Raw genomic sequence first — 23,997 nt, 5'->3', positions numbered from 1 at the left:
GTGGTTTCTCTCCGCGTATACAACGTATCCTAGTGTTCCAAGTACCTGTAACATCGTCGCTCCGATCTCGGCTTCGACATTCACCACGTAACACAGATATCTTCGACGACGTGTAATAGCTACAAAACATGTACGTGATACAAAAACTCGCCGTAACCATTATACTCGTAATGAAAGTTACGCCGTCGTAAAACGATTATCGCATAGTCGTTAACCAATTGATTAAGCGCCGGCATCTTCGATCAACGTTATATTTCGCCTGTAACCACGGTCTGACCTGACCTAACAAATTCTGCAGACTTGGGGCAGGTCAGCCTTCACCTATATACTCGGCTTAGTGTCCTAATGAAACCCAACGAGGGCGTGGTAATTAGATTATACAAGGGTGCGAAATGAGCTGCGGGGACGAAATTTTGTTCATTCTTTTAGTTCTTGTACGTTTTCTCGTTTCGTGGCTTTACCTTTTTCTACAGTTTTATCTTGGCCCGGCCATTTTACCAACGGGGCTAAACAACTTAAGGGCACATCTTGCGAACGTCTAGATAAACAGGCTTCTCCGAATATCTCGTTTACTTACTTCGTTGGTCTCTGCAGGATCAGGAATCCAGCGGAGAACTCGGTGGCCACCCTAACGCAATCGAGTCCTTGACTAGCCGCCCCTAAGTTCCTAGTAAGCTCTCGATAGATCCCTGTCTTATCCTGCCGAATTATTTCTCAGACCCCTCCGCCATTTTTTTTTTTTTTTTCTTACTAGACTGCACAAACAGAAGGTTCCCAAAAGTTGTTTCTTTTCTCTCGGGATAGCGTTAGAATATATCTCTTCTTCCTATTTCGATTATTTGAACAAATTCGGAAGCACGAATCACGTCAAACTTCTCGATGAAACGTGACTCGCAAACTGGATTCCATGTTCTGTATCGAAAAAGTGGTTCAGATCTTTTCGTGAAACGTACAACTAGCCATGACGTCCTGGAACAAGTTATCGTTGGTTCGTATGCCTGACTGATCCTGGGCTCAATGGCGCGGTGTCTGTTCGAGACTCCCTTGCGTGTGGAGAACGAGGCTTCTAAATTCGGTGTGTTTAACTAGGAGGAGGCAGGAGCGGCGGGACGTGTGTACCAATCAATCTACCGACCCGAAACCCGTCTATCAAATTGTCCGTCGTTGCTGCTTGTTTGCCCTTTCGCTCCCTTCCTGTTCCCTGCCACCCCATACCAGGCGACTCTCTTGATTCATCCGTACGACGCGACGTTCGGCAGTGAAATTAGCAGACAGTCGCCTATAGAGGAGGGTTAAAAATAACGGAGAAAGAAACCAGGAATACAGAAATATTGTCATTCGATGTTGCGAACTCGTTGTTTATCGGTAGATATTCTTGGGCTAAGGAGGAGAGACAGGAAATAGCTTAGACCATGAAAATATAAGTAGAGAAATGATATTTTGAACAACATCTGATCCCCGCGTTTCTCTCCGGGGATTTTTCGATTCAAGAATCGGCTGAAGCTGGGAGTGAAGAGTTTCTGAGAGGATTCAAAGACCATTCGAATAGCACTCAGGGATGATTCGAAGGGGCGATTGAATAGTGGGTGGTTAACTGAAATTGAATAAACATCAAGCGAATCCTCGAAAGCCCCGGAGACGAAAGTATCAGCCGGGGGCTGGCCGTTTACTCGGTTACAGTGCAGCTGCAACAGCCGGCTAGACGAAGCTTCGTATTATCATAAACAGCTCGAGCAGAAGGACTCCTTTTTTTTTTCTTATTCGTTTTCTTTTAGTTCATCGGTTTCCCGCAGCAGTGGATCCCCGATTCGGCCGTACGTAAAAGAAAATAAACGAAACTGAAGAGGAGGGAGAAAAAAAAAAAAATAACTAGAAAGTAAAACAGTACGGCAAAAGGCACTCGAGGTGCACCTTAAATTAATTATAAAACCTGTCGATTGCCGAACCCGACGATAAAATTATAAATCGCGTGAAAATACATCGGTGCAAGTTGAAAGCTGGAAAAGACAGCTGGACCATTCATAACACTCATCTGTGTACCCGTATTGCGGGTGATTACCGAATTAATCTAATACACAAACGATCGTCCTATTTCGGCATTTGATTCCGTTGGAAATGTACCAAAAACTGATTGATGACGTAGAACGAAATCAGAGATCGTTGAAATTTTTTCGATTAAATACCAGCCAAGTTCCAATCGAGTGCTATAAAGTGTCGAAATTGACCTCATGATTAGATACGTAGACGTTTTTCGGTACAAACCGATAGCGCGATTCCGGCTTTCACAGCACAGCAATATATGACGGGTGGAAATGGCACGGGTAGGTTGTAAAACTGAATGGCCCGTGAGAAATGCTGATTAGAATCGTCAATGGCGTGCCAAAAATATCTCCGGATCAGTGATTCCCGATACCCGGTCCCCTAATACCTACGATGCTTGATTGCTAATTCACGATTCAGCGTTCGTACGTCGCCCCAACATTCCAATGATCGTAGACGCGCCGGTGACGGCGGCCTACCGAGTTCCTGAAACCCTGTATCGATCACATCGCAATGGAGAGAGAGAGAGAGAGAGAGAGAGAGAGAGAGAGAGAGAGAGAGAGAGAGAGAGAGAGAGAGAGAGAGAGAGAGAGAGAGAGAGAGAGAGAGAGAGAGAGAGAGAGAGAGAGAGAGAGAGAGAGAGAGAGAATGATCCAGAGGGACGAAAAAGCACCTGCCAGCTACAAGTTGACTTCCTAAGTCTCCGCGGCACAGCAAGAATCACAGCCGAAAAAGGATGTCCTGACCCCTTTTTGCCTGGAATGCTCTCATGCAAGGTCCGTAACCAAAAGCCAATACCTTTGAGTGGATGAAAATTCACCCCATCGCTTACATGTCCCGCAACTACATGCTTCATGAAGAGAACCAGAGTGAAGCCGTACGCACGTTTACAGTACTACATTGATGGAAAAGTAGAGTGAAAATTGTTCTTCATTATAGGTCAAGTTAGACCATCGAAATTGGTCAAAACTGCCACCGCGAATCAAGAATTAGGACCTGGAGAAAACTATGCATAACCGTGTTTTTCTCTCAACGTAGAAACTTGAATTGTACGCTATGGTTTCATTTGGGATTCATTTGCGTTAATGCAGACAGTATTCGTGAGAATAAAGTTAGTAAGGTTACTGTAACGATGCATGTTTACGAAAAAACGTTACTTCGCACCTTTATCAGTGGCCGAAATTTGGCCAGCCATGATAAACAAGACATACTCCCATTTTGAAAAGATAACTCCTTCGAAACCATATTAAAATTGCGTAAAAATTATTTTCTCCCTGACGTTTCGATACGTTAACGTTACTAACGTCAGCCTCATCTGTATTCGCCATTCTGATCCTATTTGGAAAATATTATAACGAAAAAAAGTTCACAGAAGAAAAGGTGAATTATATATATCCATCACCTACACTCAATATGTTCAAATCCTGATACCGCGAAGTGAACTCGAGAATATAACGATTTTTTCGATTGAATTTATACCGGTTCGAATACCTGTGAAAGCGTTTCTCTTTCACCCTGTGCAATGTCCCTACCTTTTTTTTTTTTTTTTTTATACACATACATATTTTTTTCTACATTCGGGAATGAAGCACAGATCGAAAAGCTTTTCTCGTACCGTCAGTCCCTTATTCGGGGCTTTGATACAGCCCGAAGCCGTATCCGTACACACTGTTTTTTTTCCACCATCACCCCAATCCCCCAGTTGTTCGTTCGACGGCAATATCATAATCCACCGAAACAATGGAAGCCGCCCTTTCCGCGATCGCCGCTTCGCTCCCTCCTGAATTACGCATTCGATGATGTTTGTTGGGCAATCAGAAGGGTCGCGAGGACGCGCGCAGACAACCGGTTTGTACCACAGGTTCGTTATACACAATTGTAAAAATTTCCCGTCAGTCAGTCATTCCGAGTAGATACACCATATATAACTTGGGGCATGAATAATTCTCATATTTGTACATATTTATCAACGCTCCTCCCCTCAGTCAAGGGATTGATCGAGTATCTTGTCGTTGAGTAGTCTCATCACGCGATGGATTTTGCCGTTCGATAAACGGCGTATTGAAAATCTTTTTCGACCAGACGATGCCAGTTCACGTATCGCTCCTGGTGAAATATTTACAACTGAGAATGTTCGGTCATATCCGACAACCTGCCGGAGCTGCATTCTTCCTCTTTTTGTAGTCTCACTGTCGAATATCTAGGAAAGGATTATTACAGAAGAGACTTATTCAGGTTTCTCGTAGTGTTTCTTCTATTTGTTTAAAACCTGGCCTCCGACAAGCACTGTTAGTTTCTTCTTACCTCTATAATCGTATTTTTTAAGTGAAGTTCACTTGACGAACGACGAGTCCTGCGATCATTTCACGCTACACTTGGAGGTAGTAAAAGAAGCATAGCCGGAATGAAACACACGAGGTATATAAGAGCATTGACGACAATACATAAACTGAGCAACAAAAGCAGCAGAAACAGCAGTCGAGGAGTGCCAATTCAAATTACGCCATTCGATTTCTATCTCAACTCTCAAGCTTTTCGCTCGGAATGGAAAGCAGATGGTAACAACGAATGGACTCGAGCTGCTCGGATGAACTCTCTCAGCTTGTTACGTAAGAATCAGGTTTTATGAGACCGTTCAATCGCTTTCTGCGAAGTACGCGTTTACGGTTTCAATCTACTCCGGGGCATTTCAGATTCTTCCCGTTTTCTGGAAACACACAAAGCAATCCTGCACCCTTTATTACGCCCGCACATAACACAGTCCATTGTGACAATCATGTCAACGGTAAAACTCGAGAGCGTAATGCATTGTCTTCGAATTGTTTAAGCTCTAAGTGCCGTTGGAGAATCGGCTCATTCGGGGGGAACAGGTATCCAGTTCAGAACTCACCGACTAGCACTGCTCTCTACCACTTTGCCTATTACTACATGGTATTGGCATGAATGAAACTCGCTCTCGAAACTGGAAGGTACCTGAGGCTTGACTAGCAACCTCTTTTAATTAAAACTGAATCTCGACTTCCTCTCGGTTGATTAAACCAACTTATCAAAACGGTCGTAAGTTTTACTTAATCCGGGTGTCCGGGCCACTCATTGAATGAGTCTGATAAAAATTTATATCCGATAGAAGGAACGCTTGAAAAGCGTCGGGATTTCCCTCCTCTCGCCCCCTCTTAATTCTTAATCAATGGATCTCAACCTCATAACCAATTTCCAACTCAGTCAAAATCCCTCGAGCGTGAATTCCCCCTTGAACGTCTCTAGTCTCTAATAAGCTCAAAGTACCGAGTGCAGCCAAGATTTACTGTCGCGTCCCGAACGGGTCATATGCTTAAAATCCAATTACCCTTTCTTCCCGAGTCTGAGCTCACCTATCCGTCCCGTTTTACGTCTTACACACCGGTTCGCTTGAATTCGCTGGGACATCCGCAAGGTGCTCTACTTCTCCTTTACTTCTAGCAAACCCGAGATGATATTTGCAAAGATCTGCATTTCACACCGCCCGTTGTGTTGCTGGCTTCGTCCACTCCCTGCCTACTTCTTTCCCGACTTTAAAGCACAATGAAATAAACTCAGCTTAGCCTGAAAGGAATCTCACGTAATTCACCCTCCACTGTTGTTTTAGTGTCGTTTTAGGATATATAGGAGGTACAGTCAGGAGAAAAAGGTGTCCGACAATCGTGACACGTGGTGAAATGATGGTTTAACAAGCGCTACTGTAGTTTGTCGGGTCAAATCTAATATTCAAAACATCCAGATCGTGATCCAGAGAAAAAATGCCTGCATCGTAGGGCCTTTTTCGGTTGATGTTATCGAAGTATCCTGGGTTAGACTTTTTAACACTTTCATCCCGACTGTACGTCCTATACATCCTTGTTTTCGGGGACGCGATGGTGTAGCTATATTGAAAGGGACGCCTGAAAAAACCTGAGCCTACTCAAATATCCAGCAGGAAAATTCTTCCTGGGGGTTTAGAATTGGACTACCTTGTAGGCACTTCGTAACCTCTCGCTTTGACGGGCATCTGAGAAGTTTGAATCAGTAATTACAACACTTTTTTAATTGCCTTCTTCGCGACATCTGTCACAGGACTACATTCTTTTTAATCGTTGCCCTCGATCTCCAAATGAAATTCTGTTGTCGTGCGACATGTAGTACCAACACCGGTGCGTAATCATCGCGGAACATTCATTACGACCCCTGACACACAGCCTCAAGACATTCACCGTTTGGAAATGTCGCCTTCGCTTGATGATCGATCAAGATTGAAGCAACGAACGAATCAATATTCTTTTCATACAACCGCTTTAACGATAACTACAGCGTTTGATTTCCCGCAGTAATGGGACACTCGGAAAACTCCACGGGATTTCGCAAGCTGAAAGCTGAAAGCTGAAAGCTTCGTCGAAAACGGGTCGCATTCTGTCGCGGTCATCTGCCGGGGACAGTCGCTCGGTGGCTAAAACCTGACGTCAACAGCAGGTTATATTTTTCGCCTGACGTCATGCCGCGCATCGTTATCAACCGTCGCTAGTTCCACGACTGGTTGGAAAATGACGAAAAAATTATTCTCACGTCAATCGAGATCCGGTCCAATGTTGAAGAAACTCGACAATCAACGCATGCCTCGTGAGACACAGTCCGCATACTAGAATTCCGCAACGACGAGACCGTCGAAGTGCAAACCTGACGGGAATCTGCGTCGCCTTGTTCGCCAAAGCTCTAATTGATCGATCGGAGAAGGCTTGATTCGCGTGCGCATAATTTTCCCGCCTCTGGGTATTCGTTTGCAGATTCCGTCACCTCGAGGCGTAGCCTCTTTTACTCTGATCGATTACTCGACGGTAATATCCCGCCAAGGAATGACCATTCCAGGGGACGCCGGCTTTTAAGAGCTTAAGTTTCACCTCTCCGCCACCGCCTGCCTCTGTCATCCGATCCGAACCACCGCAAGAGTACCTCGGAGAAAACCGCTGGTACCTACACGTGTGCAACATACACTTTGGGTGGTAACGACGTGTCTCCACTTGTTGTTCCCATCTGTTCCCGTGCTGTTCACCCAGCGCTCAGGGTGCTTGCATTGTCGTGCGTTTTTTCCCGAACAGTTGCCAACTCGTCTACTCCACTTTAGCAACTCATTTCCTGGACACGGTTTTATTATAACGAAACTGTTGGTGGGCTCAAACTTTTGGCGAATCGAATATGCGGTTACGAATATCGGTTTCCATCGACGAGCAAACTGCTACAATCTAAAACATCACGCATGGTGTTCAAATCGACCTAAAATTGATCGGTGCTGACTACTACTGCACAGTTTTAGTGACAGTTTCGTAAAGTTTACTTTAGATACCGTTACATCGAAATGAAATTATTATCGTCTACAGAATCCACACCGCATTTTTCTTGAAGCGCACTCTCCGTCCCTCTACAACTTTTATGAAAACATGATACCTGTAACGCTTCAAGGTGGGTTGCCCAAAACTTGTAAAGGACGAGAGTCATTTTGCACGTGTGTTTGCACAGGCCTTTGCAATATGAATTTGGGTACCAATGGCGGCGGGGTCGATTTTCTTAGGTAGATTAAATTTGCCCAACGGTATACAGCCCGAATTATTCAACAAGATGATAATGACTCAGTGGTTGGTTTCGGTTCGATCAGATGTTTGGCAAAGACAGGATTGGGTACCTCATGACGGTTCAAAGCCACGCGAACGTTTACCCAGCTTAGTCTTTGATTATTGCTTGAACTCTTGAGATATACGTCTGGTTCGCCGGCATCCTGAATTAGTAACGAAAACCTAACGCAACCCTCGTTGCCCGAGAGACGGTAATAGATTGATTAGTCTTAGAGCAACCTGTCACTTCTGATTGCCCCGAATATCCGGGTTTGAGCAGCTCCAGGCCTGTTCGAGAAAATTTCGGCTTCTCTAATCAGTCGTCGCAATATGTATCCCGTTTTACGTTCGTCTTCCGTCCTTATCGTTCACACCGCGTTCAACTTTCGTTCGGTTCCATCGGCAGCTATCTAGATCAAGAAGACCGACGCGACGGTGTGACTTTTTGCTTCTCGAGAAACGTCCGTAAACAAATCCGATGACGACGGTTTATCAGAGTTTGTTTTATTTTGCCAGTAGGTGAAGCACGAGGAATGAAAAACAAACCGTGTTTCGGTATATTAAAGTTGTGCGTGCCGAGTGAAAGAGGAAAAAAGCAAAGTGAAGACCGTGACGGTATAATTTGATGAAAAGAAAGTGCCATTCCATATCCGGGATTCTTTTTTTACTGCAGCCGTGGCAAAGATTATATACATATCTTAAAAAGAAATTGGATTCTTGGGTATAGTGATTAAAGCGTAGATAGATCCAGACGATTGAACGTGGTCTGGTGAATCTTTGCTCGGTTATTCTTCGATTCAAGGACGCGCGGTGTCCTGCAGGAAGGTGGAAAGGGGAAGGGCTTGAGCAAAGTTTGAGCAAAGTGACTTGCCGGGCGATTAAGCAGTATTGATAGACCCCGCCTAAGTGATAAACTTCATGGAAGATATATCTTTAAGTGATTATGTCCCTGACAAAGAGAGGAGCAGGAAGCCAAGCGGCTAATTTACGAAGTTGAGTCTCCGGTGTAACCTGTTTATAAGTCGCTGGAAGGATGTCGATAGTTTTTACTAACCGCATATTCTTTTACGCACCGCGTGGAACAAGCTAATTTTTTCTTATTTTTGAATCGCTATTAAAAAAAAAAACAAAGGATCACTTCGAACCTTTTGTTATACATCCAGTCGTGTAGTGAAAGGAAAATGGGAAAAAAGAATTTTACGATCGTGTAATATAAACTTTTGTAATTTCAATATTTCATTTATATTTCGTCATCCTCTTTCTCTCTATATCTATTTCTTTCTCTTTTCTTTTTACTGCCATCTCGGAATTCAGCACGCTTGTAAAATCCACTACGTGTTCCTTCCGCCGTCTGGAAGGACGAAATTTTTATGGATCTCGTCTCAACGTGTCTTCGTTAACTCGTTTGTGCTTCTTCGTCGCGTCCACAAGTTCCTGTAATAAAATTCACCAAGTTGGCGCTAGTTTTGCTGCTTTTTACACTGCTATTCGTTATTGATGAAGTTATCAAATTGACCACGCGTCGTCATCGAGTACTGGAAATGGTTGAAAATTATTTTCTCAAGCAGAGGGGATACCAATTTTACGATAAAATTTCTGACGAGTCTGACGATAATCAATCTGACTGAATCACTGGCTGAAAAAAATTGTTTCTAAAAGAAGTATTGCTCCGCAAGTTGGTGCTGGTGGCGAAAAAAAAAAACAAAAAGTTTAGCCAAAAATACAACTTGATCAAGATATACGTAACCCCTCACCGAAGGAGTGAGACTTCGCTCCGAGGATTTCTGACCAAGAATTTGAGGAAGGGTGAGTCCGCGTCGCGATAAGGCCCGGTGCCCTAAAAGCCTGAACTTTCGTTCTTAGGAAAGTAAAAAAGTTTCCGGTCTCGCTGATGGGCGGAAAAAGTGATGATGAAAAGTTTGAAATAGAAAAGAGCGTGTAAGGAAAATAAAAAGCGTGAAAAAACGAAGGTTTGACACTCGACGTAGATTCTTGTCTCGATTATCCTTTCACCATTTTCTCGCTCCCCTTTTCCTTGGAATCTTTTCCAAACAGGAGACTAGACCGAGTGCCTCTACTGTTCTGAGAATATTTCGTAGTAAATTTATAAAGAGGAATATCAGCCTGCATCCGTACGATGCACAAGGGTAAAAATCCTGGTCGTCATCGAATCCCGGACTCTAGAAGATCCTGCAAGATCGCTCTCAAATGCAGAAGGCTTGAGAAAGAATGCAGCGGGAGATTCCAAGCAACCATTGGCTCGTGAAAATCCCTCGGGTTCGTTAGGACTTCAAACCGGTCCTTGAGGAGGCAAGGAAATTGTGTGGGATTGTGGTTAGAGGGTTCAAATGCCGCTTGATTGTCGAATGAATAGATAGAAATGATGGCGGTGCAATTACACCTGCAGCTAAATGAGACTAGCCTTGCGATCGAGTGAGAAGAAAAGAACGAGAGGAAGCAAGAAGGTCGGGTACCAAACGAGGAGCGTTATAACGGAGCTTAATCCGTCTGTTTAAGAAACCCGCCAGCGGGTTCAGCGTTTATTAATGGATCCACAGATGCTTTCCTTTTCTCTACGTATGTGTGTAAACGGATCTACACGTACAACCGCATCCTTTTACTCCTCGTCCCGTCTTTCGCTCACCATCCGGCCGGCTTGGAGTGGGAGACCAATTAAACAGGCGGGAAAACGGAGGTGGGTGAAAAAAAGCCGATTTTCCCTCTTTGTTTGCGAAGTCGTTCCTCGTAACCGCGGCTAATCACCCCCCCCCCCCACTGATGCAGTCGTCCCGAGGGCGTCGCGGCGCTCACTCCCTTATTATACTTCTGCTTTTTTTGCTTTTTTGAGCTTCTGAAGTTTACCAGGTGACGCAGCGACTTCCTTCGACCCGATCGATTATGCGACGTTATACCTAATGACGTTTTTAATAACGCTATCGTTATCTCTTACGTACCCCGCTTTTACCCCATTCGCTAATGAGTTCGCAAACTATTATATACCGTGGATAAAAAAGATTCTTTTAGGAAGAATTACTTCACGGTGTGATGTTTGAAAATAAAATACGACGCAGGTATTTATACATACAACTTTTGTGCGCGGTAATCTTTTAGGTATTTCTTTTTTATTATTTTCACATTATCTCCATAACGATGTATAAAATTTTTTTCACTTTGTTGCAGGTAAGGCCGAATCTTTTGGTAGCAAACTTCAAGGATTCGAGCAGGTCCACAATGCAGGTATAATTAGAAATTCAAATTTCATTTGACCTTCTGAGTAATTTTCAATTATTTATTATTATAATTTTTTTTTTTAATTAATTTAACCACTCAGATATTTCCCAACGTTTCCAATAGTTTTTTACATTTAAATTTATATGCGTATTACGTATAGTCACGGAAAAAAAAAAAATTAACTTCAGTGATAAAAATGAATCAATAACAATTGTGTAAGGAAAAGAGAAGCAGCTTGTCGCGGTATTGCGAGATCTAGAAAAGAAATGTAGGCCACAAGCGAACAGTTAAGGCTATGACGGCAGCGTTAACTTCGATACAACGTTTGCCTCGAAGCAGCGTCTGTTATTAATACCCAGTATCTCGAAACTTTTATTCGAGCTCCAATAACCGCTTTCCCCAAGCTGTCAATTCGGATGATGCTCCAAATCTTTGTGGCTTTTCGCGCACCGTTCGGTGGTCTCGGTATCGCAGAAAAAAAAAAAAATCGCACGTACTGGAAGCGTGGAGAAAAAAAAGTTGAAAAAGGTGTAGAAAAACGAAAAGTAAAAGGGTGCCGATTCTATTCGGTTATTAACGTAACACTGTCTGCAATTTTTAAACATAGAAAGTAGAAATGTAGAACCGTCGAAGTATTAATAATTTCAACGAATCGGCTTTTCGATTTTTTCAAAATTCAGTTCAGATATTGACCGTAAAATTTTTTGACAACTCTACTTTTTGATATGCTAAAAAGTTTTCGATTTCGGGGTATTAAAATATCGTTCCGAGCCGCGAGTTTTACGAGGAAAATTCAAATATTATACTAACGCTTACCGCGTGGTCGAGTCGTTTTCTATGCTGCAATCGAGAAGCGAGAAAGAGAGAAAGAAGTCTGCGAGACTCTCGGCGATGTCGAGGACTGTTATTATATTATCCTGGCGCCGTTTAAGATTTTTAATTAAATCCAGAGATGTGTAATTTATTATAGAGGCGCGGGTGCGGACATCTGGCGAGTATCTCACCCTGTGCAACCCTTTTTCTCTTCTCCTCTCCTTCGCCCGTTCATCTTCCGTCTTATTTCGAAATGCTGCATCGTCTTCCGCTTCCGAATATTCGGAATAATACCTCCCTTTTCTCCCCCCACCCCGGTCTTCTCACCCTCTCTGCAATACCGTAGCAAATGTTCTTTATTTCAAGTACATCGAAAAAACGGTTTACAAGTTTCCAATCTCGATTCACGGCGTTCTCCCTCCTCCTCCTCCTCCTCCTCGTATCCCCCAAAAATCTACCCTTATATATTCACCCAAGTGTTTAATCTCAAACGTATTTCTTTCCCACCCTTGAAGGGATTGAAACGGGAACTCTTTAACCGTTTTAAATCACCGTTCCGAAAAGAAATTCAATTGCGAGTGAAAATAACGTCTTGAAGGAGAAAAAAAAAATTTTCATACCCCTCTGCGCCGTTAAAAACCATTTTCATTTTATCCTAGTTACCGTCTCCTGCAGAATTAACTTTTCGAGAAACGACGAACAAACTTCACGAGGCGAAAAAATTTCGTCTTAGATAACAAATATCTGTTCGTCGTATAGAAAATATTTCGGTGATCCAGAAATTTTTTTTTATTGTTTTTTTTTTTTTACTTCCATTTTTATGCTATATATTCGATTCCAAATGACTGCGGAGAGGAAAATTCTGAATCAGATGAATGTGTTTCTTCTTTGACAAAATCTCGAGTTCATGTTGTAATCGGGAAAAAATTGTTTGACAAGAATACTCAGTAAAATGTATAAATGGTGTAAAATTTCGTGCTAAATATACGACGATCTTCTTTACGCAAAATTGAAATATCCGATCTTCTGCAGCTTTCAGTATATACTGGCCCGTGTAGGCACGTATCTAATGTACATACCTATGTATTATACCTTCCAGGTAACCACCGTACCGAGAGTCGCGTATAATTTCCAATCGTTTGGTCCGTTCGAATCGCGAGAAGGTTCAAGTAGACTTATGGGTTGAGTAATATTCGTAACACTAATTTGTAGCGGCATAAACAAAGCTTAGAATGATTTAGTCGGTGTGCCGAAATGCGGTTTCCTTGCCAATGATAATACCGCGGTCAGAAACGTTGTCGCGCAAATATCCGGTAAGCAAAATTTCACGATCGAGTTCGCGAAATATGACGAAACGATTTTAACAATAATTTATGAAGTCGAAAAATCGTTATGATTCGTTCAACTGAAAAAAACTTTCGTACCGAATTCCTAAAGTGTATACAATGTAATCCTGTAGAGGATTGAAAGTGAAAGAAAAATTTAGAAAAGAAATAAAAAAAAATTAGAAAAATTCGAAGAAGAATTTTCCGAACAAATTCCGCGGGACTTGAGATTGAAATATTTTGGCTAAGATGCGGCGGCAGAGTGGATATGTATATGTATACATATTGTACCTTGTGTACCTACGTAAAAAAAAAAAAAAAAGCTGAACGGAACAAGGGGGCGTATATGTACAGGTACATTTATGCACACAAATAGAGGGAGCGATGGAACAGCGCCGAGGTTTTTTCTTGTCGGAGGTCGAAGAAAATCAATTTCGAAATAAGAAAAGTCTTTGCCTCGTGTTTCTGTTCAGAGACACACAGACGCGTATACCTACACGAGTTATAGGTAGGTATAACAGCAATACAGGCGTATCCCACTTTCTGATATTAAATTCGAAGGTTTGATCCGCACGTATAACATGGAAAAAGTTGATGTGCCTACCGCCAGTGGCGAATTTCGAGTTCGCGCAGCCCTGGGCTGAGAAATTCTTGCCGCTCCATATTCAAAGAGTTATATTTAAGAAATATAAGTAGTTTTTCAACTATCTAAGGCCGGTTGTCGTTTATTTATACCGAAAACAAATTTTGATGAACATTTTTTGCAGTGATTGCTAATCAGCGCGTAAAAAAATGTTATGCCCTAATTAAATATTCCAATGAAGTAATAAATGTAAAATGTAAAACTTTTCAATATGATCTTGGGCTTATCTGTTCAAGGAATAAAATCGATATTACAGAAGGAAAAAAATTATGAAATTGAATTGTTCTTCGATTGTTTTATTCATAATGTTTGCGTTATAGTACCACAGCCGCCATCTTGCTGTCAGTCGATGGCAAAGCATATATATATATATATATATATATATATATGCCGTAAGTAGCATAGCTATGAGGGTTCCGTATATAGATTCCTACTACCCAACACTTACCGACGTCTTACCCAGTCTCAAACCGTTCTCCGCAGTGACTTCATCGCGAAGAAGGGTTTGAGTCCCGGTAGGATGTCGGTAAGTGTTCGGTAGTAGGAATCTGTATACAGAACTCTTATAACTATACAACTGCCGTACGAGACTTTCTTCGCAGAGAATTTAATGTTTAATTTAACTGATATTCTATCTGCTTTTGTTTAAGCACCGTTCAAAACGAAAACGTATACGAATACGTAAACGTGTTTAACTATAACAAATGAAATTCTTCTCAGCTGTATGTACCGATATATATTTAGCCGGAAAATATGAAAAAATAAATGCAGCTGCATGCGCGCGTGAAAATTTGCGCCTAGGTTTTATTGTGTAGAAAGACAGTAGTCTCAACTGGCTATCGCTAATTAATCGATAACAACAATTAACCGATGACAATGGAATTTCCCGTGCATACGTATATCACACTTGAAATCGATTGTGCGAAAGGAGCGTTCCATCATCCGGTATCCTGTGTTACTCTTGTCAATTTTATTTGATATACTTGCAATCGGAGAATTTTCGTTTTTTCTTTTTTACTCTCTCTCTCTCTCTTTCTCCCACTCCTCTTTCCTAATTTTTTTTTATTTTTTTCCCTTTACTTCCAATTCCTTTCCTTTTTTTCTTTTCATACTTCCAGAATTTGATCATCGAGGTGAAATCAATCGGTCGAATCGGTTACACGTTATATGTAAGCTAGACGTAGACCTGCAATTTATAGAGAGAGTTTAGACTAAAACTAAAGTAGGTAAAAAGCGGTTAATTATCGTTGAGAAATAACGCACCGCTTTATTAACAACGCAAGTTTTATTCCTAGTATTCAGCGCGCAAATTTTCTACTTCCGCTATATGTGTATATACATATATATATATGTATAATATGTATAATTTATCTCGCCTTTCTATACAGACGTAGAATGAGAGACGGTGAATTTCGGCATCTTTCTCTCTATAAGTCATTCCATACACAACGTGCCTATAATAACAGTAATTACATAAACACCGTGAGACTGATTACAAAACGTTGCTAAAAACAGTTTTAATAGCCCGTGGAAATATTAATTAGAGCTTCATTAAAGCGCAATAACATTGCAGAGTCGCTCGCATCCCAAACTCTTAGACTCGGTTTATTTATTATATAAACTTGAAATTAGAAAATTGAGGTCGGTTAAAATCCACCGCTGATCCTTCCAACAAGAGAAAACATAAAAAATTACGGAATTGAAAGTAGAAACTACAACATCTGTAAAACGTATAGAAAAACTTTGCTGAATTCCTGCGCAAAAATTAATTATGGGTTGTTGAAAAAAAAAAAAGTAGAGAAGTTTATCGATCTGTTATTTAGTCAGTCATCCAAAGCGCAGAAAATTTTACAACGGTTCAATCGAAGACCTGGGAAATAAAGTGATTGAAATTTTCGGGCAATTTCGAAAATCAGTATGTCTTAGAATTGGCACATTCGTTGATGATCCTAAGTTTGAAGTTTTTTCAAACAAGCAAATTGAACTCCTGAACAATATTCGATATTACGATGGCCAGGCGTCAATTTATTTGAGTGTATGTCTTGCACAGAGTCTTGTGTTTATCCAGGCTAGTATGCACAGGATTGTGTGCCTAGGTTCGCCGTGGCATAAACGTACGTATAATGAGCCGGTATCTAGCTACCTAGACGGGAATGGCCGAAAGTAATTACGCTTCGCGGTATTCGACGCCCTACTCGTAGGAATTTCGGATATTAATTATTTCGAGTTTGCGCGTCATATCCGCGTTACAGATTCGTGCCTTGATCAAATTGTACACGAACGTGATTTTTCCGCAGTTGATAATTTTTCAAAAACAAAAAAAAAAAAAAAAACATAACGAAGAGTGAAAATTGAAGGGGGAAAGAATCGCAGTCGTGGCGGAAAAAGAAAACTCGGAAAATCGTCACGCTCGTGTTACTCCCACTAGGGGCTTCGCCCCTGCGCGCTTCGCGCGCCAACCCCATCTCGGCGCTACGCGCCTCGGGGACTCGGCGCTGCGCGCCTCGTTGTTCGGCGCTTCGCGCCTCACTATTTCCTTACGCATTGTCTAGTAGACAGGCGAATTCCTTCATGTTGATTTAATGACAGGTCCTGCACTTGCTGTCCACTTCAATTCCTTCTGTGCTTACTTTTTTTTTTTTCATCAATCTAAGCTTCCATTCGTTGGTTGAAAATTGGTGTTCCTTCTCTATTGATATCTGTCTATCTCCTTGACTTGCTGAATTATTTTTGCTACCGCTCTGCCCGTTATTCTCCAAAATCACCTTCTTTATATTTTTTTTTTCTCTGTATTTATGTTGCTGTTCACTCCGTAAAACACCTCTTTTTCTTGTGGTCAACATCTATCATGGTCGTCCTCTTGCCTGGTTATAGGAATATTTGTTTATTATTATTCTCTGGCTTATTTGGTTCTTCGCACTTAAAATTTTATTTTCCTTTTTCCTTTGTGATACTTCCGACCATCCACCATCTTCATCGCCTTGTCTGCTGGTTGAAACTCCTCCTTTCTGTTCGTTGGTTGAAAAGCCAGTATGATATTTTTTGTTCGCTTCCCTATATTTTCGCTGCTGTTCCCGTCGTCTAATTTTTCGCTCTTCTATGTACATCACATTGGTTGGTCGTCCTCTCGATTTATTTTCCGAATCAATCATCGCAATCGATTCTTCTAATTCTTCGACACCCTTCGTTGAATTATTTTTACTGCCGCTCTGCCGGTTATTCTCCAAAATCACCTTCTTTATATTATTTTTTTCTCTATATTTGCGTTGATGTTCATTCCGCAAAACACCTCTTTCTCTTGTGGTCAACATCGATCCTGGTCGTCCTCTTTCCTGGTTATACGAATATTTGGTGGATATTATTCTATGGCTTATTTGGTTCTTCGCACTTACAATTTTATTTTCCTCTTTCTTTTGTGATACTTCCGACCATCCACCATCTTCATCGCCTTGTCTGCTGCTTGAAACTCCTCCTTTCTCCATTGTCATCGTAAATCCTGGCTGTCCTTTTGACTGTTTGGTGATATATTTAGATTTACTATTATTTGATTGTTACTTTTCATACTTATTACTCACTATCTGAATTTTATTTTGGTTCTGCAAGACATCAAAGTGTCCACTCTCTCCGTCACCGCTGAAGAGTAGCGAGAATTGTGTTCCATTTTGTGATCCGATCCGGCGTGGATGAATTTGTTCTTCGCGATACTCGATTTAACATATCTTAAAAATTTCCGCAGCTGCATATATTGCATTTTTATTCATATGTGATTTGTAATCACCAGGTGACCTAATCACAGCACCGTTTGACTCATTACCTGTAATAAAACCCGCAAATGTAGACCAATTATCCACTATATTTGAAACGATACTCAGTCTCACCTCTGCGTGTCGATCTTGAGTGCCGTATACACAATACGCCAACGCGCGAAAAAGACAATTCCTGTCGGGAATCATCGTTATAATTTTCGTTTGCATGTTCATTTTTTGCGCGTCAGAAACAGATACCTATAAAGATATTTGTCAAAGACTGTCATAAACAGCCGATGACAGCTGTCAAAGGGTTTGCTAGATGCTTTTTGTTTTGTTTTCGGTATCTCACCCCACCGCCAACTTCATGCGTATACTATTGTTATTATAATCTTTTTTTACTATTGTTATTATAATCTTTTTTTTACTATTGTTATTATAATCTTTTTCTACGTTCATTTGTTTGAAACTTTTTTATTAGATAGAGAGATTAGTAGTCTTGTCAGCTTTTCGCAGAATAGAATTGAAACCCGAGGATCTGAATCATCGGGGAGGTCAAACGTCCGAGCGGATTTACTCGAGAGACTTTTATACTCATTTTTTATGTTCCTTCCATTTTATTTTACTACCCCTGACTTACAGCTACGCGTGATGTATTTTTTTTTCTTTTTTTTTTTTTTTTTTACCCTCCGGATTCACGGCGGATTTGCTTCTGCTTCTTAGCCTAAGGAAAGAAAAAAATTATTATTTTTATTATTACTATCATTCTTTGTTGTTGTTTTTTTCTTTTTTTTTTGTTATCCTGTTTCCTCTAGAATCTGTTGCAAGTTGAATATATATATATATACACATAATATATACGATAGTAAAACACGCTTGGTCGAATATTATTATTCTTTTCTATTCCATTCGTTGGAAAGGATTTTCCGACTATTTGACGATTCTTTTGAGAGAATTTTCTTAATCGAATCAAGTGTAATAAATTAGGGTTATCGAATTACAAATTTTCAAAATATAGGTGTTGTGCTGTTTACTTGTGTTTATTGTTACCCTGTTTCTCCTGCTTCGACTGTTTTGTTGATGTACAACATTGACACGGACGATAAAAAGTACTAGTACTAAGTGAATTTTGACGTGTTTGTTACGTGGAAAATTTTCTGTCGCTCCCTTGATCACATCATGCGCGGGATAACGATCTATTTCCTTTGCACACGATTTCCGAGTCCGATAGCCGCGTAACAATTATCGACACAAAGCCGCTGTCAAACCTGAAATTGTAAATTATACGTGCAGGTATAATAGTCATCTACCTATATATCAATGTATACATACATCGAATCCCCCGGTACTCGCTCTAATTAAAGTATCCAATTTCGGAAGGTGTGGCGGGCGTTTATTTTCCGGAACGTAAAAACTGAATCACCCGCCTATTATATATCGCAGGTTGTAATTATTCCTCATCTGTAAAACTGTCGTAGGGGGACGTAAAAACGTCGTTTTTCCGTCAATCGATAAACATATATATATATAAACATCGCTACCCTCCGATAATTAATTTTCAACGGTTTGATTCACATTGCGATATTAAATTTTTCTTTTTTCTTTCTTTACTAATATTCTCATGAGCTATTTTTCGATATTACTCACATAAAAACTACGAGTCTCCGTGTGGAAAATAATATCGAGTCGATCTTTCACCTCGCGGATTCAGAGATGATCCACGCAAAAATCCATGACTATTAAATTATAACATTATATATGTACATGCATTTTTTATTATTATTTTTTTAATTCTTTTTTTTTTTATTTTTTTTTTTTGCCACGGCTTACGACGAGGAAAACGGACGGACGTCAAAAATTCTTTTCTCGCTGCTTCGGATTGGATTATACATACGCACATGTACGTATACATAATACAACGGGTGGCCCCATAAATTACGGCTCATATTTCTCAGTGCGGAGCGTGGCTGGAGGGAAAAACGGCGTTACCACGGACGAGGCGGACGGAGAAGAAGGAGGAATACAATACGTCACGTATGGCCTGTATTAAGAAATGCCACCGCGTCCGTCGACACGCGAATTGTTCGCGAGAATGGAACGAACTCAAGATGGAATTGGCTCTTGTTCCCGCCGGTTGCCTCCCGAGAAATTTATCTTCCGAACGAAATTAGAAAAAGCATCCTTTGCAGCCTGTTCCTTCCGCCCCCTCCCCCCACCTCCCTTTTTTCTCTCTCTCTCTTTTGTCGTCGCCACCCCCATCACCCCCCTCCATTTCTCCTCGATTTCAGTCTGCGTGTAGGCGTGTGTACTTTTTTTTTTATATTTTTTTTTTGTTTGTTCCTATTTTCAATTTCTTCACTCCTACTTTCCTCTCTCTAACAGTTTTTTCACAGCAGAGATCCTGAAGTCGCTTCTTCCTCTGGTAGTGTTTTGACAAAACAAAAAAAAATTTTTTAAAAATACGAACTGTAATATTCGCTGTATGGTTTTATTAATTAGTGTATGAATGTTTATGAGTTTTGAAATTCATTTGAGCTCGTAATATCTTCGGAATTACTATTCGTATAATTTAAATCAGTCAAGATATCTCCGACTTATTTGAATACACGTTTGTCAATGAATTCTTTTTGTATACTTATTGTATACTCGCGGAAGTGATTTATTCAATTCTAAAAAGGTAAGGTGTTCAGGCGACGCTCAAGCTTTGGCATTTGACTTCTTCGAGATCATCGGGGATTTTTGGAATCGAGAGCTAGGGTGAAGAGAAAACACTGTAGTGAAAAGAACTTGAAACTTTCCTTATTTTTCTTTCTTTGTTTTTTAACATCTGTGGAAATTGTAGACGAAATTTATGGTTATTTATACAGGGTGGCCAGTAGTATGAAAAATGTGATAAAATTGTAAAATGTTACTGAATTTCATTCGATAAGTCAGTGAATTCCGAAAAATACTTGTACAGCAGTACTTTGAAATTTCGCAAAATGTGGTGCGATCTTTCAATTTTTTCAGTTATTACAGTCTAAACTAACACTTCATGATTTTGACAAGTACATTTTTTATGTTATCTGTGAGGATGATAATAATGATGTTAATTTCTAAATTATTTAAAACTAAAACTTCGTACCTATCTGCCGATATTTACAACTTTTTTCTTTGTACTAACGAATTCTTTAATTTCGCACTGTTTTAAAGCATACAAGGTTGCTAAAAGTATTGCCAAACTCAAGTTTTATATTCTACATAAATTCTACAATTTTTTTATTTTCTTGTAAACAACAATAAAAATGAAATATAAATACATAACGACGATTCGCGCCGCTTGGCGTCTTCTCGCCCCTCTCACCCGCTTTTCCTCTTATCTCGTCTTTTTCCCCTTCCGGTTTTCTCTCCCATCTCGAGTGTGCAGACTGTAGTATAAGGTAGGAATAAAACGAGAACGTCAAACAGACAACTGCAACCCGCGTTCATTTCTCTATCCTTTTCTCACTTCCTCCGCACCTGGAACACCTTCAACTAGCATAAGATGAGAGTATCTTAGTAGACGTTTTGCTTCGCATTTTGTATCCGACTCGCGAGTAGTTCTTTAATAGCGCTTCGCTACACTTTCCGCTTCTTATTATTTGCTTCACCCTCAATTCAAACTGCAGATTCGTCATTGCATTTGCTCGTGATTTTTTTCTCCGCGATCGTTATTGACAAAAGAAAAAAAAAAGTCGAAATTATTCTCAAGCTTTCGATACACAAGTTTTCACCATGCTTCATAAAATCTACGTATAGAAATAAAGAAATATAAATCGTGTTTCATTCCTATTAAAGAGAGAGAAAGAAAACGAAAAAAAATTTTACCGTTTATGTTTAAACGAATCATTTTTCCGGGTGAAAATGATGAGAATAAGTATGTATGATAACTGAAATGAGAAACGAAGATGATATATTACATACTTTGATTAAAGGAATAAAAGTGAAATCGGATTTTTTAAAACTCCTCAATTACGGTCTATATACATATATATATATATATATATAATGCCTACCGGGAAACTGTAAGGAGGGAATGAAACCAGAAGTGGCCCAAAAGCCGGGAAGATGTGATCACGCGATAATGGGTAGCCTTATTCCCTTTACGCTCTTCATCAACTGTTCTCATCTCGACGCAGGCGGCAGGGTCGTTGCATATTTGATGGTGTCGCGGCGTCGTGTTCGAGGATCCCCCGAAGGAGAAAGGAAGAAAGGAAGAAAGGAAGGAAGGAAGATTCGCTTGGGACGTGGGAAGAGGCAAGATCGAGTGGCAACCGCCTGCAGGAAGAAAATGCGCGTGGTGGTTGAAGTGGTCGCTGGATGAAAATCCCACGGAGAGCTAATTCCCGTTTCATCGATCCATCCGCCGAAGGAAAGGACGAACGTATAATGCAAAAAACCGTCTCGCTGTATTTTTTGTTTTTTTTTACTTTCTTTCCTTTTTTGTGTATTTTTGATCGGTTTATTAATTTTTTTTTTTATTCGCCCTCCGCTAAATAAATCCGCAAACGTGACGGGATCGCGTGTACAAATAACGCGGCAGCCGCAGAATGATTAGCCGAAAGAGTCGGAGCGTTGGAATTAACCTTTAAAAAAGGGGGCCTTGAAAAAAGTCAGATTTGTGCAAAGAAACTGTTACATAATGGTGCTCGCCGGTTTTCTTCCATACATTCTCGTCCTCCTCCACGATTACGTTACGCAAACCGCGCTGACCTCGAAAGCTTGCAAAAACGGGGAACAGCCAGCCCGCCACATATAGTCTAGCGGTGAACCGCAGCAGGAATTTCTAAGCAGGATATCGCAGTTCGATAAAACATTTCAGAGTCATTTTAAGAGGGGAAAGTTCAATCAAGTTTCACCCAAAGTGACTGAAACATCGGTTTTGTTGTAGGTGCCCTGCGGCACATCGACGTCTTTCTTACCTTATCGTCCTGATACCAACCGCTGAGGATCGTCTTCCACGAACCTTTCATGGCCCGAGGTGCGTTAACGCTCCTTCTCGTCTGATCCCTCTACTCGTTGACGGAAGGTCATCAAAATGCTTCCACCGGCATCCAAGTCCCGAGACACCCCGTTACAAACAAACCAAGACATGGTAAATACTCGAGTGAACAGAGAACCATCTTAAAGTTACTTTTCGTTCTGCAGCTTGTTCATTTACTGGTGGTTGTTCGTTCATTGGCGTATAGTCGCACCGATTGAAGTTCGTCGAACACATTCGAAGCTCAATGAATCGCCTGTAACGGGATTCGCTTGAAGGCTTGTCAAGTTGGATGGGGGGACGCGAACAGCGAACTTTGGTTGAAAGAAACGAACCGCTATCAATTCTCAAACGCATTAATTACCCACCGCGTAACGTTGGTACACTGATCCGTGTGCAGATTGATGGCATAACGGAGCTGCTTGACGTTGTGGAAAGCGTATTAGATCGCGATGGTCTCGCAGACTGTATACCTGTTATACCTGTAAGGTATTCTTGGCTGTTTTCCTGTATATGTATACCCGCGGGCTTCTGGATCATTTATTTGATCTCGTTCGAGGGGATCCGCTGATTGAGAATTATGATCTTGCGTTCGAAACCCTCCGACGTCCATTTATATTAGTTACACTACATTGGAACGTCCGGGGTAAAAACCTCATCGGTGAGTCTTCAACCCTTCCAACGACTTCGGCAAAGCCGTTTGCCCAATCGGCGCCCTTCCCTCACCTGCCTCACCACCCATTAACGAGCTTAAAACACTCGGAGTCCATCTGCGTTCACGCGTTTGCAACGAAAGAGGAAAAACCATGGTTAAAGTTGCGATAAAAATGTCAACGATAAAATAGCGCGTAAACCATGAAAATAGGGGGTTGTTTTTCACTGGTTCACGTGATACTTGAAATTTCGACGTCCTTGGAAAAACTGTTCAACAGGAAAGTCTGCGACGAGTATTGTATAAATGTCCCGCAGTAACGAGCTGACTCGCCAAACGTATTTTGCTCTATTTCTTAGCACGAGAAGGTGGCGCACGGTTTTATACCAGCGCTAGTTTTGCCGCGAGCTTTTCGCAGCTGCCTCGACGAGTGCATAATGTATGTGGCTTACTCTCGGCTTCGTATCCCTTCTGGTAACCACAGAGCGCGTGTAATACTGGAGGAGGAAGTCTTGCGTATATTCCAAGTCTGGCTCACGTCCAAGGCCCATTTTCGAGGGTCGGTGGTTTGGCGAATGGTTAGAACTGGTTACCCGGTCACCCGGTTGACGGTGATAAGCCGTAAGCTCCGTAGAAATACATCCTCGACTCAACGAGCGACGATCTTATACACTGTACTGGAATTCCGGAACGGAAATAACCGTCGTTGAACGATTTGCGTCCGAACAGTAATGCGTTATAAATATTACAATCAACGCGGAAAGTGCAAAACTACATGCTATTTGTAGAAATGTTGCTCGTTCCATCAGGTTGGACTTTGCAACAGACTTCGAGCGCTGAGTAAACTTTCAATAAAGCAGAATTGCTGCATACTCGATACGTAAATCCCATGATTGAAGGTCTGTGAACGTGAGGCGTTCATCGCCGGGATTT

General features: G+C 41.2%; 1 protein-coding gene and 1 long non-coding RNA gene across 4 annotated transcripts in view; one reads left to right on the top strand and one right to left on the bottom strand.

The window, feature by feature from the left end:
• The window catches only part of Pgant2 (polypeptide N-acetylgalactosaminyltransferase 2), a 160,797-nt gene that overhangs the window by 87,915 nt on the left and 48,885 nt on the right, over nucleotides 1–23,997 (top strand). Inside the window, exon 2 of one of the 3 annotated variants that reach the window (XM_046616383.2) lies at nucleotides 10,836–10,892. The exons of 1 other annotated variant lie outside the window; for it this stretch is intronic. In XM_046616383.2, the coding sequence (XP_046472339.1) occupies nucleotides 10,836–10,892 (57 nt within the window). Of the gene's footprint in view, nucleotides 1–10,835; nucleotides 10,893–22,447; nucleotides 22,527–23,997 lie in introns of those variants that run through there. One more of the 3 variants, XM_046616385.2, reaches the window with a different exon arrangement.
• LOC138190569 (uncharacterized) lies at nucleotides 16,318–17,300 on the bottom strand. The gene is made up of 2 exons (XR_011176618.1): nucleotides 17,243–17,300; nucleotides 16,318–17,179 (listed from the first exon to the last, which is right to left on the bottom strand). It is a non-coding gene; the product is annotated as an uncharacterized lncRNA (long non-coding RNA).

The sequence above is a fragment of the Neodiprion pinetum genome, chromosome 3 (assembly GCF_021155775.2).
Source record: "Neodiprion pinetum isolate iyNeoPine1 chromosome 3, iyNeoPine1.2, whole genome shotgun sequence".
NCBI classification, from domain to species: Eukaryota; Metazoa; Arthropoda; class Insecta; order Hymenoptera; family Diprionidae; genus Neodiprion; species Neodiprion pinetum.
Note: the sequence above shows the minus strand (reverse complement) of the source record. Positions and strands in the feature narration are given on the sequence as shown.